The following is a 15,579-nucleotide window of genomic DNA, read 5'->3' as shown; positions in this document are numbered from 1 at the left end:
GCACACGATCGGTCCGCAAAAAATACATCTGTGTGGCATCTGTTGTTTTTTTTTTTGTAACAATGCCTGACCTTGTCCGCAAAATGGAAACGAATAGGACATGTTCTATCTTTTTTGTAAAAAGACCATGCGGACATACGGAAACAGAATTTCCATTTTTTTGCAGACCCATTGAAGTGAATATGGTCCACAAAAAAAAAAAAAAAAAAAAAAGGAACAGACATGTTAAAAAAAAATAAAGTGTGTGTGCATAAACCCCTATACTGTATGCACTGTATTTCCAGGCTTCTCAAGTGACTTATAGTTGGGATATGTAATATGTTCTGAACCCCTGAAGTCATGGAATGAAAAAGTCAACTGAAATAAACCCTATTTTAGTTGTATTTTGTATGGATCGGACATGGATGCCTCATGTATGGACATTTAACCCCTTCCCAACACATGACGTTCTAGTACGTCATGCCGGCAAGTGACTTCCCGCATTTGGACGTACTGTTACGTCATGGTGATCAGGCGGGCATCTGAGCGGTGCGCACCCGGTCACTGCAGGGGACCGTCAGTCACTGATAGCTGGGCCCCTGTCACAGCAGCGTGGGGATCTGATGGGATCCCTCACCCGCCACAAACCCCTTCTACAGCAATTCTGGTGGATTAACCCCTTCTATGCAGCGGTCAGCGCTGACTGCGGCATAGAAGGGGTCTGCGGCGGGCGAGGGAGACCATCGGAGCCCCGCGCTGCTGTGGCGGGGACCCGATGGGTGACCAGGCAGCCCGATGCCATGCAGTGGCAAGGCTGCCCAATGCATCGGAACCTGCCTTCTACGGGGGCCGAGGAGATCCAGCCCCAGGCCTGTCTCCTAGGCAACCTGTCCAGCCCTAGGATCGTCTCCTAGGCAACCTGTCAGTGTATTACTCTGTGTAATACACTAAAAGGCAATGCGTTAAAATACAGATGTATTGTAGTGCATTGCAGAGGGGATCAGACCCTCAAAAGTTGACGTCCCAGAGTGGGACATAAATAAAGTAAAAAAAAAAATAAAGTTTTCTTTTAATAAAAAAAAAATAAAGTTTCAAATTAAAAAACACCCAGATTTTATAATAAAAAATAGAAAAAAAGGGAAAAACCACACATATTAGGTATCACACGTCCGTAACGACCGGCTCTATAAATATATCACATGATCCACCCCATCCGATAAACACCGTAAAAAAAAAAACACCAAGCAAGTAAAAAGGTGTATGCCCCCAAAAATGGTACCAATAAAACAATCACCTTATCCCGTAAAAATGAGGGTTCTACCAAAGACAATCAGTCAAAAAATAAAAAACGCTCTCAGACTATGGAGACACTAAAACATCATTTATTTGGTTTCAAAAATGCTATTATTGTATTAAAGTGAAATAAGACATAGACATATTAGGTATCGCCACATCTGTAACAACCCGCTCTATAAGGCCTCTTGCACACGACCTTATGTATTTTGCAGTCCCCAAAAAACGGATCTGCAAAAAATATGGATGACATCCGTGTGCATTCTGTATTTTGCGGAACGAAACAGCTGACCCTTCATAGAACAGTACTATCCTTGTCCGTAATGCAAATGGAAATAAGGACATTTGGAAACGGAATGCACACAAAGTACCTTCCGTTTTTTTTTTTTTTTTTGCAGGCCCATTGTCCGCCCCCAAAAAAATGAACGTACACGGAAGGAAAATACGTTGGTGTGGAAGAGGCCTAAAAATATCACCTGACCTAACCCCTCAGATGAATATCGTAAAAAAAAAACTGTGCCAAAAAAGCAATTTTTTGTCACCTAACATCACATAAAGTGCAACACCAAGTGATAAAAAAAGACGTATGCCCCCAAAATAGTACCAATCAAGCCGTCATCTCATCCCTCAAAAATGAAACCCTACCTAAGACAATCGGTCCCAAAAATAAAAACGCTATGGCTCTTAGACTGTGGCCTCATCCACACGGCCGTATGTATTTTGCCATCTGCAAAAAATAGGGATGACGTCCGTGTGCATTCCGTATTTTTGCGTGTCTAAAAACCAGCCCAGCAAAATCTGCCTTCCACAAACCATATGGCGTTCCTTTTCTTCTGCGCCCTGCCGTGTGCCCATACAGCAGACCATATGGTGTGTTTTTTTAAACTGCAGAATTATATTAATAAATATTGAGTTTTGTCTGGAAAAAAATTGATTAAAACTGAAAATTTTAAAAGGAGAGAAATCAACATTTTTAAAATTGCATAATTTTTCAAAATTTTTGGTAAATTTGGGATTTTTTCATAAATAAAGGAGAAATATATTGACTCAAATTTATGATTGTCATGAAGTACAATATTTCATGAGAAAACTGTCTCAGAATGGTAAGTTGGAAGTTGGATAAGTAAAAGTGTTCAAAAGTTATTACCACATAAAGTGACACGTCAGATTTGCAAAAAATGGACGTGACAGAAAGGGCGAAAACTGGCCCAGGGTAGAAGGGGTTAAGCTCCTAAGGGAGTATTACCACATATAGCATCTATTCTAGCTCTGCAACGATCCAAAGGAAAGATTTCAATGGTAAGCAGCACATATGGAAAGAAGGAGTAGCGCGTCCTATCTTTGGGCAGAATCTGCACTGAATCTCTCATTTAAATGAATAGGAAGCATAAAAAAAAAAAATCTCCAAGTAGGTCCATGTGTTTTTTGGTGCAAATCCGCGTCAAAAACCTCATGCTTAAAATGCAGCTTTGTACTGAAGTAAACACTCATTAGTTAAAACAAAAGACACGTCAAAAAAACACATCAAAAGCCGCTGAAAAAACCACATGGATTCCGCTCTGATTTTTTACATTTTTCAAAATCAGTCATATGAACTGGCCCTTAGGGAACCTGCACATTTTTCAGATTTGTGTTCAGAAAATGAGCAAGAAATATGCACCGAACATTCACATTAAATCTACACTATTTATTGCAGTTTTGGTGCCTTTTTGTTTTTTATGTGGACTTTTAGATTTTTTGTTTATGTTAACAACCCCATTAACGTCTAAGGGGAAAACCACCTGACAGAAAGTGTAGAACTGCAAAAAACGTTGACAGCTGCATATATTATAACCTGTTTCCTGACCGTCGTACAACTGTATATGTTAGCGGTCGGGTGCCCGCTTGCAAGCACAGTGGGCGCTACAGCTGTCCTCCTGAGTGATAAGAGGCTGCCGCACAATAGTCCCTTTAGGAACACAGTGTAAGGCCTCTTGCACACGACTGTGTGTTCCCTGGGGCCCACATACAGCGGGTCATCAATACACTGGACACCGGCCATATGCATTCCACATCACGTTCACTTGAATGGGTCCGCAAATCTGGATATGCGGTGCCGAATAGAACCACGGAACGGAAGCACTACAGAGTGCTTTTGTGGGGTTCCGTTCCACAAAAAGATAAAACTTGTCCTATCTTTTTGTGGAACGGACGGATCGCAGACCCCATTCAAGTTAATGGGGTCGCGATCCGCGTGCGGCTGGCCCACGGTCGGTGCCCATGCATTGCGGACCGCAAATTGTGGCCCCCAATGCACGGAACAGCCCCCCAATGTATGAGGCCTAGGGCTATGGTTTTTTGACATGAAGATCTGTGCAGAAAACCGGCACAGAGTTTTTTTGCGAACCCATAGTCTTCAGGGTAAAAAAAAATGAACAAATGGAAAAAAGGAATTGTAGAAAAAATTATTGAAATTAAAGTTTTTTTCTGGCCAATTGCTGTGTTTTTTAAAAAAATATTTAAAAAATGATCTGTTTGGTCGCACTAGTGACCCCCCTCGGCTAGACTGGCTGATCACTCATTTCCTTTGTGTCACGCCCAGAATTAGAGAAATTAGAAAGCGAGAACCTGGGGGCCCGGTGAGGTGACCTTGGTAAAAAAAATAAAAATAAAAACATGGAAAAACCTGTTAATGAGCTATGATCAAGAAACCTTTATAATTTTCATTCACTGACGACAAGCAGAGATAGTGGAACCTGAAGAAAGTAACAGAAACTTCTAGAGCATTGCAGAACCTTGTGTAGTTAGTAATATTAGCCTGGAACATCATTTTAACTGTGCAAAGACCAAATGTGGGGTGAAGTAGGAGACTTAGTACGGCAATATTGATAAGCGGCATAGGCAATGTTCGAATTAGCAATATTTCGTAAATTTTTGGCCGAATAGTCGCCATAAATTAGCAAATTCAAGAATTTGTGATTTCTAGTCATTGTTTACATGATTGCGAAAATCGGCAATGTAATATATCCGCGATACATTTGCGATTAGAATATTCAACACAATTCACGAATCTATAGCTCTGTATTCTAAATATTCACAAATTCTCGAAGTGGCGATATTCGCGATTAAAATTCACGATTAGAATATTCACGCTCAACACTATAAAGCAATAGTACTGGGGATATTTGGGTCCCATTTTCTATTTTGGTGACACAATTATAGCTCATGTGGAATATACACAACATGGCGGTTACCATACTGTACCTGTCAAGAGCTGGCGTCAGGCGGTATTCTTTCGTTGCGGACAGGATTGCTTTTATTAGATTATCTGTACAATAGAAAGAATGCAATGTGATGTTAGGTGACGAAGCAAAAGTGACAAAGAAAGTGGAGGCTTACAGTCAGATCAGCTGAGATCAAATGTCAGCAGGATCTTTCTACACCTGCACAGATTGTCAGCTCCTCGGGCCGGCAGAGCCTGTCACCTCATACAGCAAGACCCGTATAAACTGACATAGATTAGAAACGCTTCACTGAACCAACAGCTTTAATTCCCTGCCATCTCTTTATGGGAAGCTCACATGAAACAGGAACACCCTTTACCAGCAGGAGCATTACATGAGCAACTAAGTCACCACCCCGAGGACAGCCGAGGGGTCTGACACCCTGTGCACCCCAATATGTCATAGAGGGAGGGGATGCATGTCCTGCACACTGAAGATGACATGCAATCAGCACAATGCTCAATGATTCTGCAGTTATATACTACTGTACAGTTTATATCCTCCCATGCAGCTGGCTTTTTATTATTTTTTAATGCATCTGAAAATAGTCTTGACTCAAAATCTCTTGTTTGTTGCATAAAGATCCTATGCAGATGTATGAGTCTCCATGGTTACAGACTATAAACCAATCCCGCTGTCACGTGTTACTCCGCTCATACATCGCATCTTGAAAACTTAAAACTAGAAGAGGAGGCAGACAGAAGAGAGTTGCGCATGCCATCAGTATCAGACAACAGGGTTGTAGTCTGTAACCATGGAAACACATAGCTCTGCATTGGAACTGTATACAAAACAGGTGAAAATTTTTAAATAGTATTTGAAAATGTTCATATTTTTTTTTTATGCGTTCACAGCAACAAGAAATGAAGCTTATGTCACAGACCTAACACACTTGGCATCAGTCACCCAGGCATTTAAAAGGGTTATCCTGTCATAAGAACTGTCCACATTCTTGGACCCCCACTGATCACAAAAATGACGTGCCAGATTCTTCAGAGTGAATGAAGTGGCGGCCACGCATGTGCACATGACGGAAATTGGTAAGCACTGGACTCGGCTTCTCTCTGGCAATCCCGTAGAATTGACTGGAGTACCATCACTCATACTTGACTCCACTCATTCACACCCTCACAGGGACTCTGCCACCTCATTCTTGTGATCGCTAGGGGGTGCCAGTGGTCAGACCGGCACTGATCAGATACCTATCCCCTACGCTGAGAGACGAGACTCAGTTTCTGGGAAATCTCAGAGCAAAGAGAAGCCTTGACATGAAACTACAAAGTGCTGGAGAGGCAGCCAGATAAATCACATTAATATTGTCTTCTTGGCGGTGATGCAGGAGCAGCGAGGTTAATGAACATTGCTGCGCGGACTCCGCCGGTATGCCAAGCTTAATATTTGTACTGAACTCATAACAACTGAATGGAGAGTAAATCCTGGGCCGAGATAAAGAAAACCGCACCGAGGTGGCATTAAAGCTGCTCTCCAGGATACCTTAGAAAAGTTCTACAACTTGGAGGGAATTTAGGAAGTCTGGACACTGGTTTTCTGTCATAAAAAAAAAGTCACAAATTTTGGTGTATGGCATTTTTGTGTAAAAATTGGCCACTTGTGATTTTTCTCTACCTTCAACACTTTTGGGGTTAGGTGCACACAAAGGGCCAGATTTATCATGACTCTGACAGCTGACTCCACTTTCACATATGGCTAAAGTCAGTTTTAGCCAAGTCAGATTTATGATCGGCCCTTTAAGACTGTAATAAATGTGGTTTGACGGTAGCAGTTTATCCCTCAGTAAGCAGCTTTACAGAAGTCGCACATCTTTACGAAAAAGTCGCACATTTTTATGAAAAAGTCGCATGTTCTATTAAAAAGTCTCATAAGATAAGCATGGTCCTCACTGGAGTGAAATTGCGACTTTTTAAATAGTCCCAATAGTAAATCTGTCTAGAGATTCATTTACATAAGAAAACACGCCCACTTTTAGAAAACTGGCGAGCATAGTGCAGAGCAGAAAAAAGTCGCAAATTTGTGCGCAGTTTTAGCGTTTGGGACTTTTTGGGGGACTTTTTCACTCCATTATTCTGACCTGAGCTAATGATAAATCTGGCCTAAAGACTACTGAATACAGCTGGTGAACAATCCAGAGTAACTAAAGTTATTTAAAAAAGATACACTAACTATCAAATAACGCATGACGATTTATAAATTTGGCACTGAGCCAACTCCATATATGGCGGGTGCCAGCTGTATAATACAGCAGGCACCTGGCTGCAATGACCGGGATCGGCAATGACACCAAACCTGGTCGTTTAACCTCAGATGCCGTGGTCAATAGCACTTTCAGCATCTGTGGAGTTAGGCCTCATGCACACGGCAGCTGTGCGGCCATTCCGTGCATTGGGGACCGCAATTTGCTGTCCCCAATGCACGGGCAACCTCAATGCGACGGCCAGGACAGATCGAGATCCATTCAACTTGAATGGGTCCGCGATCTGTCCGCACCGTAAAAAAAATAGAACATGTTCAAGTGAATGGGTCTGCATCCATGATGCAGGAAACACATGGCCGGTGCCAGCATATTGCGGAGCCGCTGTTTGCGGGCCGCAATAATGCCATGGTCTGGCAACGGCCGTGTGCATGAGGCCTTAGGCAGAGGGAAGGGGGCTCCCTCTGCCTTCTGATCAGAGCCCCCACAGTGAAATTGCAAGTCAGTCAGTTACCATGACAAGGTGGGACCTGCTGAAGGTTCCCAGGCCTGTCATGGTAAACTGCCTGTAAAGACGTGTGTGAGGCACAGCTCAGCAGGAAGAGAGTAAAATCTGATTAGAAGATCCTAAGAGGGTTAAAAGTTATTATGTACAAAGTAAAAAAAAACATGAAAATATTAGAAATTCTAATCACCCTCCTTTCCCAATTTTATATATAAAAATAAATGAAAAAATAAACAAGTTATCGCTGTGTCAGAAAATGTCTGAGCTATTAAAATATATTTTGACTGCGCAGCTGATGCCGTAATAGAAAAAAATAAAAAAATAAAGACCATTTGCCATTTTTGTCCCCCCTCCAAAAATTTTTTTAAATTAAATTTGAATAAGGGTGCATTCACACAACCGTATAAATGGGTCCGCATCCGTTCCACAATTTTGTGGAACAGGTGTGGACCCATTCATAAAAATTAATAAATACAGCATGTACTATTCTTGTCCGCAACCGCAGACAAGAATAGGCATTCTCTATATAGCGCCGGCCATGGAAAAACACTTACGGTCGTGTGAATTCACCCTTAGGCCCCCTGCACACGAACGTGTGCTTCCTGTTGCTGTATTGCGGACCGCATTTGCGGGCCGCAGCACGACCACGGGGTGCACATGTACATGTGCAGGGGGCCTTGCAGTAATGAAAAAGTCGTATATATCCCAAAAATAGTACCAATAAAAACTACAGTTTGTCCCGCAAAAAATAAGCCCTCACACAGCTCTGTAGACAGAAATATAAAAAAGTAAACCAAATAAAACACTATACAAATTTGGTATCGCCGTAATCGTATTGACCCGCAGAATAAGAACAAACAAGGAACGCTGTAATATAAAAGCCCCCCAAAAACTTTGTCAGAACAGCTTTTTATATTATTTTCCCCCCACAAATATTTTTTTTTCCTGTTCTAATACAAGATGTGGTAAATGTTATGGTGCCATTAAAAAAAAAACGTATACAGCTGTGTGAACGAAAACTTTAAAAAACTTACAACTCTTGTAATGTGGGGAGGAAAAAAATGAAAATGGGCCCCGTTCTTGAGGGGTTAAAATATTTCCCTTATGATAAATACCCCCTTTGTGCTTCCATGCAGAATTTTTAAGATCTCAGATCATTGTCAGTGAATGGAACTATTTTTATTTTTGAAAACCAGTCAATGCTTCCCACAGACGAGGGCTGTTCCAGTCATCTTCCCCTCAGTCTTTGTGCTGAACTTTCTAGATTATCCTTTTTGTCATTGGGGGTTAAACTTACTGATCTGCTGAGATTTTGCCTATACACAGTAGCCTATCTGAACAATGCAGCAGTGTAAAGCATAGGGGAGAAATAAAGAGGCTGCCTGAGCCTTTGAGGATATGGAAAGTAGATTTCAGACTCCCTTGGACTGCAGAAAACAGTGCAGATAATCTGGAGTCTGCGATCAGGTCTTCATAGAGGTAGTGACCTGTACCGTGCAGTACGGCTGGAGTGTAGACTGCGCTGTGGCGGCCGCTCTGATGAGTCTCCTCTCTGCTCCCTCAACCATTTCATCTAGTTCAGTGTTTCTCCCATGTAATTCTGTTTGCTTCAGAGGAGCTCAATACCCATCCCTCACCCGCCCGCCCCTGGGCAGGAGACAGGGACATAAGCGAAGTGGTAGAGTGACGGTGTCAGCTTCAGCCTCCTGTCCTCAGCCTCTGCTTACTGGTCACATTATAAGAGACTCCAGTGTTACCAGTCATCCAGGACTGATCTGTTACTGGTATCTGCCGAAGGGAAAACGTGTTATTGCACCAGCTCTGGATTTCAGCTCCAGTCGTGTTTAGTGCCATTCAGCAGACCTGGCATACACTACCCACAGCGCCCGGGCATACAACTTATAAAACCTTAATTGTATTCACGTGTTGCAGAATGCACCTTGCTTTTCACACACACAAAAAAAAAATGCTGACGTTTAGCCTCAATTTCTGAAAATTTCTGAAAAATCACAAAACAAAGTTTCAGTAGAAAAAACGCTCTTGCAACTTGGAAACCATCAACAAGCATGTTAGCTGCAGCTGATGGATCATATTATTGCATTATTTTCATTGTTATTATGGCTTGTGTAATTTCCTGAGGAACACGGATATCTAATTGTGCAATTTCCTTAGAGATACCTCATTCAGCCATCGGTGGTTGAGTGTGGACCATCTCTACAGAGAAGTCTCTGCAGTCCCTGCTCCGAGCACACTGCCATAGTGTAACTGGAGGCGTCTGGACCGTGTTTGTTGTGTGCCGCCAAACTACATTATGAAATACAATATTCCTATTGAAAGCATGTAAGAAATGTCATGGAGGAGCCTCTTCAACTTCTGAGGGGGTGTCTAAATTTAAACATCTCTATGCTAGAGGGCCCCTTTGTGACTCATGCCGATAGCACGCCTTCATGCTGCATCTGCCGTGAATCAGTGCAACAAAAACAAAGGAGAGTCAAGCAGAACAATATAATGCAGATGACATCAAGGTTGGTAGGAATTCCCGAAAATAGGATCCAAGCCGGGAGCAGCTGCAAATAAAACACCCTGAAACTGGGATGCTCCAGCACGCCTAAAGCAGACAGCAGCAGATACTCTGGAATTGTGGGATTTATGTGTCTGCTATATATACAAGGCTTGCAAACAGCCAAAGCTGAAGAGAGGATAAAAACTGCACTAAATATTTACTTGCTGGGGAGGTCGGATTTTAAAGGAGGCACCAAAACCATTTAAAGTGAAACTCCGTCCTGATTAACATGGGCTCTATAGTGGTAAATGTGAAATCATCCTCTATGTAACATGGCTACCTGACTTTTTATGCAGATTCACACATCATCATGTGAGTACAGTACAATAAACCCACAATCAGATAAGAACTGACGGCACCATAAATCTCATAAGGTGGATTAATATGGCCTGATTCCTGCCCATTCCCGTCAATCTGCCGCTGTAGATGTGTCTCCTTCAATGAACGACCAGCTGACTGTCAGGAAGGAATGCTTTCTTCCCGACAATCTGCATTTACATTGTGCAGAGTAAACCTGCCTTAAGATGCAGTTAGTTCTGGTCAGGGGAGCCATGGTTGGTCAGGAGATGCAGCTGCCCCATGGACCATGTTTCTTGTGATGACCATGAGTGTGTGATTAGTCAGATTTTACTGCACTGCAGAAAAGAACTACTGCCGCCTAGAAACCATCAACAAGCAGGGCAGCTTCAGTTATTAAACTCATATCGATCAGCTGCTTTAGCCTAGGGAAGGCTGTCTTGCCAGCTAATTGGTAATACATGTATTTTGCTGTGATGACATCATCATTGTATTGAGTAATAACGGGATGACGTCACAATGCAATTTTAAAGCAAAATCATAGCGCCCCTCATGGGCTGCAATTAGTACTGCTTATGTTGAGGCCTATGCAAGGACTTGGCTGCGTCTGCTACCTCCCCTCCCCCTCTCTGTATACCACTGTCCACAGGTACTTGATACATGGATCTTCTGGTATGACAACAAAATACACTAGAAATCTGAATCGTCTCCCCTCATTGACCCCTGCTGTGCGTTATACGGAATCTCACATTATCAGTGACAACAAGCCTCCAGTGTTGAGCAGCACAGAAGCCCCCGACACGTGCCTGGCAAAGAATGAAGCCTCAGTGGCACGCACATCAGCCGAGGGTCAGCCCAACCGCAGCATTGTTCATCTCCGCATGCGATGTAGACGGCACAGACCATCAGAAAAATGTAACGGTAATTACATTCAGCCCTCGCTGCAAATGGCAAACAAGCTCTAATTGTTTCTAGTTTCATGTCAGACATTTAGTAAATGCTAGAGCCGACATGAATGGCAGCAGTTGAGCAGAAGTTTGGCAGCGAGACAGGCAGTTGTAAGACTCCATGTGGACTGGAAATGTCAATGCTGATTGTATGCGCTATTATTCAGGAAATCCGGTCACTGTAATTACATGACATTACAGGAGCAACCGTGTCAACACCACAAGGCCGGGGACACGGGGAGCGGATCAGCCAGGTCTGCAGGATCTCATGTCCAGCCTCTTGTGTTTTTCATCTGTCTACAATGGATTGCAATTACATTTTCTAACATTTTAGCTACTGTATTTGCCTTGCAGCAGGGGAAGAAGTCCTGCACAGCCATCTACAGTGGAAAAGACCACAATAAGTGCAGCACAAGGGGCTCCAAGACGGAATGGAACTGAAGCAAAGAGACGGAACTGGCCAACCAATTCACAATTTATTTAAATGAAGCAATTTCCAGCGAATCGGAGCAGGAAATTTGATCATCTTTAATGCAATCCCTTTGTATTCCTCCAGTTATGTGTCACCTCTTCTAGCTAACTACAGAAGAGTCAGTGGATACTTGCAATTCCTCCTATCTGCCTCTTATACTCAGCAGGTATGCACATGGCAGCTCGATGACCCACCATCATTACGGAGGTTTCAGTCACTACATCTGATGATTAGGTCTAAAGCCAACAACCATGTAGTTGTACCTCATCCGAGCCTCTGTTTTCATCAGGCAAGCTAACATATCCTCACCATTCGCCCCCATGTGTTCCTTCTTAATTTTTATCCAGGGAAAGTGAAAAATTAAACTCAGCTGGAAGGACCTTATGAACCTAATAAAGAACATACAGCCAAAAGAAGATCAGCATCATGAGAGGAAGCTTTCTTCTGAATACCGCATTTCCAGGCCTCGACAGCACAGATTCTTCTTTATATATGAGAAAATCAAACAAGTTTCCTTTGATAAACTGTTACCTGGAACATCTGCCAAGCTGAGATCACAGACTTACAGATAAACATCCCTCAGTAATATCAGTCATGAAACTTCTGAGCTCAGAATTTAATAGACGCCTGGCTGAATGTCATAAGTCTTTGAGACAAAGCCTTTAAGCCAAGTTCACACTAGACCTTAGTTGCTCCAGTGTGTTAGTATGGTTGCCCAATATATGACAATACATAGGTCCAGAGCTGAGACTTTTCTAGATTATTCAGTGTATTCTTCAAGTCAGGCAACATCACAGCCGGAGATGTGGGTTCCCTAAGCTGTAATCTATTTGGCAATGGCTAGACTGGGGTTCAGAGGCTAAGGGCTTCATCTTCATTCTTAACCCCCACAAGGAGTTATGTGAAGACCTGTAGAACAAAGGTGATATGCAGTCAAAGCAATGGTAATGCACCCACCGGGAGTGTTGTGACCAGCACAACACCTATAGTACCAATGGAAGCTGTGATAGGAGAATGCCTTGACTGCTGCCTTGGATCAGGAATCAGTGGAGCACAGAAGGTCACCAGAGAAGTCGTGGTAGGTATAACAAACCTTTCCTATGTTGGTGCTGTGATCGGGACATGGAGAGATTGATCACTGTTTTTTAAAAAATAAAAACGTCTTTATTGTGCTGAGTGTTAATGCGTTTTGAGGATGATTCACTTTTCAAAACGTGTTAACACTCAGTAGAATAACAAAGTTATTATTTAACACAACCTGAGATAAATCTTTTCCTGCCCCAATAACATAGGATCGGCGTACCTTCTCTCCACTGAAGCAGTAGCAGCATAGAATAGAGGCCAGGGCAGTCGCCAGGAGAGCGGTCACATTACCAGAGGACGAGAAGTGAAGTCAGGAACAAAGCCAAGGGTCAGAGCCGGGAACAATCCAAAGGGCAAGGCAGTAATGATATCCAGAAACAAGGCTGAGGTCATGATCAGGGTCAGTCAGAACCAGGAACAATGGCACAAGGAACTTGAGCCAAGACCGTGTGTAAACCACAAGCAGCAGGCAAGTCATGACAGGATGGTTCCCCTCTTACTAGGCTACCAGGCCTTAGCAACCTGGGACCTTGAGAGGCCGGGCTGATCCATCAGGGCACAGCAGAAGACGAGCCAGAGCAGTCGGATAGGAAGCACCAGTGCTGGAACTGGGCAAGGTAACAATCAGATGCATATTGCTTGTCATGCTGCTGATCTCTAGAAAAATACATCCCAGTCCTTGCATGAGAGATGTCAAGGATCCATTAGCCAGGCTCTATAGAGATTGGCTTATTGGTGGACACCATCAAAGCAAGTGGGATCAAGGGAAACTAATTTCTATGATAAGCTGAAGACTAACATGGCAATGTAATATGGGAAGGAGGAGATTGTTCCCCTGCCAATCTGAGGCAGCAGATGGCTTTCTGGGTGGTTTGCTTTGACACTCCCATACAGCACATGTGTAACCAACAACAGGTAGAGTTTGTGGGAACTTTGTCCTTCTACAGACGTACAATATGTCGTCTCCATTGCTTGCATTGTTGCCAGCAGGGGCGTAGCTATAGGGGTTGCAGAGGTAGCAGTTGCTACCCGGCCCAGGAGCCTGAGGGGGGCCAAAAACCCTTGTGCCACATAAGAAGACAGTATTATAGAAAGTGCATGCTGGTCAAGTTACACCTCTGGCTGGAGGGAAAGGGGTAAATGTCATGAATTTGTACAGGGTGGTGCCGTTTCAATATTTGCATTAGGCAGCATGAAGGAAATGTGCTTCCCTGCCCCCGGCCATAAAGCACTGAAGGAAGGGGGGCCCAAGCTGAACTCTTGCACCAGGGCCCAGGAGCCTTTAGCTACGCCCGCAACTTGCCAGTGTTTTTTGGCAGATGATGACTGTTGTTAGGACTCCAACACGTAAGGTTTCCATGTGTGAACTGTCACCAGCCACCAGCAGCATTGGGTTCAGATAATGAAGGCTTGGATTGTGAAGACTGTTCTGCTTGGTTACACTGCAGGTAAACAAATGCCGCTCACCCAGGGTGACCTAGTGAAAGAGTAGCCATGTCACAACCATCAAACAGATCAGGTAGCAAGAGCCGGGAAAGGGGCAACTTGGTTTTTGTCCTTTTTTTTTTTTTTTTTTTTTTTATACTTCATGCAGACAGAAAAGTTGCAGTTTGTTTAACTTGCCGGGAAGGTCATTCAGCAGACGGAAATGTGCTAAATCATTCATACCACAAATCAGTCAAGTGATGAAAGAACATCTGGATTATAAAGAAATCCCACATTTACTGGTATCACGTCTCCTCGACTTAAACAGAACTGACATATCAAGCACATCACCTTACTGTCCAAATGAAACCATTAGTGTCACCAAACTGGCAACCTGAACATGCGCCACTCTGGAGTTATTCCCCAGCCAGGGTGGTCGTCAGTGACAGCGAGCTTTCTCTAATGATATCATCTACTCTGCATTTCAATTCATCTCCGGACCAGGCAGCAGATACACTGTTATAATGTGGCCCTTCATCAGAGCCCCTTTTTTCCACTCTCAATCACCTTGTTGAGTTAAGGTCTTGACCTCTTGCAGTTTTTCAGAAATTGGTGGTTGCTCCTAGGAGGACACACGCTACATGGTTGCTCGTAGGAGGACACACATTGCAGATTACACGTTTTTTTCTGCGTGTTTTTTTTGTGTAGTAAAACCTCAGCATAATACAGAATCAGTAAATTTGATTAGACACATCTTGTGTACACTTTGCTCATCTGTGCGGAAATTGACCTGCCTTGCGGATTTTAAAATCCACAGAATGTCAAATTTTTGTGCTATCTTAGGCCTCATGCACACGACCGTTGTGTGCATCCGTGGCCGTTGTGCCGTTTTCCGTTTTTTTTTTTCGCTTTCGCGGACCCATTGGCTTTCAATGGGTCCGTGGAAAAATCGGAAAATGCACCGTTTTGCAGCCGAGGCCGTGATCCGTGTATCCTGTCCGTCAAAAAAATATGACCTGTCCTATTTTTTTGACGGACAACGGTTCACGGACCCATTCAAGTCAAGGGGTCCGTGAAAGAACACGGATGCACACAAGATTGGCATCCGTGTTCGTGATCCGTGGCCGTAGGTTGCTTTCATACAGACGGATCCGAAGATCCGTCTGCATAAAAGCTTTTTCTGATCTAAGTTTTCACTTCGTGAAAACTCATATCCGACAGTATATTCTAACACAGAGGCGTTCCCATGGTGATGGGGACGCTTCTAGTTAGAATACACTACAAACTTTGTACAAGACTGCCCCCTGCTGCCTGGCAGCACCCGATCTCTTACAGGGGGATATGATAGCACAATTAACCCCTTCAGGTGCGGCACCTGAAGGGGTTAATTGTACTATCATATCCCCCTGTAAGAGATCAGGGCTGCCAGGCAGAAGGGGGCAGACCCCCCCCCCTCCCCAGTTTGAATATCGTTGGTGGCACAGTGTGCGCCCCCCATCGGGCCCCCCTTCCTCCCTCTAGTGTAATAAATCGTACAATAGTA

The 15,579-nt window shown here is 43.5% G+C and overlaps 1 protein-coding gene across 9 annotated transcripts in view; it reads right to left on the bottom strand.

Moving 5' to 3' along the window:
• The window catches only part of ST3GAL3 (ST3 beta-galactoside alpha-2,3-sialyltransferase 3), a 308,463-nt gene that overhangs the window by 18,344 nt on the left and 274,540 nt on the right, over positions 1 to 15,579 (bottom strand). For all 9 annotated transcript variants that reach the window (XM_044301369.1, XM_044301368.1, XM_044301371.1 and 6 more), the window contains one exon: positions 4,516 to 4,579. In XM_044301369.1, the coding sequence (XP_044157304.1) occupies positions 4,516 to 4,579 (64 nt within the window). The remainder of the gene's footprint in view (positions 1 to 4,515; positions 4,580 to 15,579) is intronic.

Source organism: Bufo gargarizans, chromosome 7, assembly GCF_014858855.1.
Source record: "Bufo gargarizans isolate SCDJY-AF-19 chromosome 7, ASM1485885v1, whole genome shotgun sequence".
NCBI lineage: Eukaryota > Metazoa > Chordata > Amphibia > Anura > Bufonidae > Bufo > Bufo gargarizans.
This window is presented reverse-complemented; position numbering and strand designations above follow the sequence as displayed.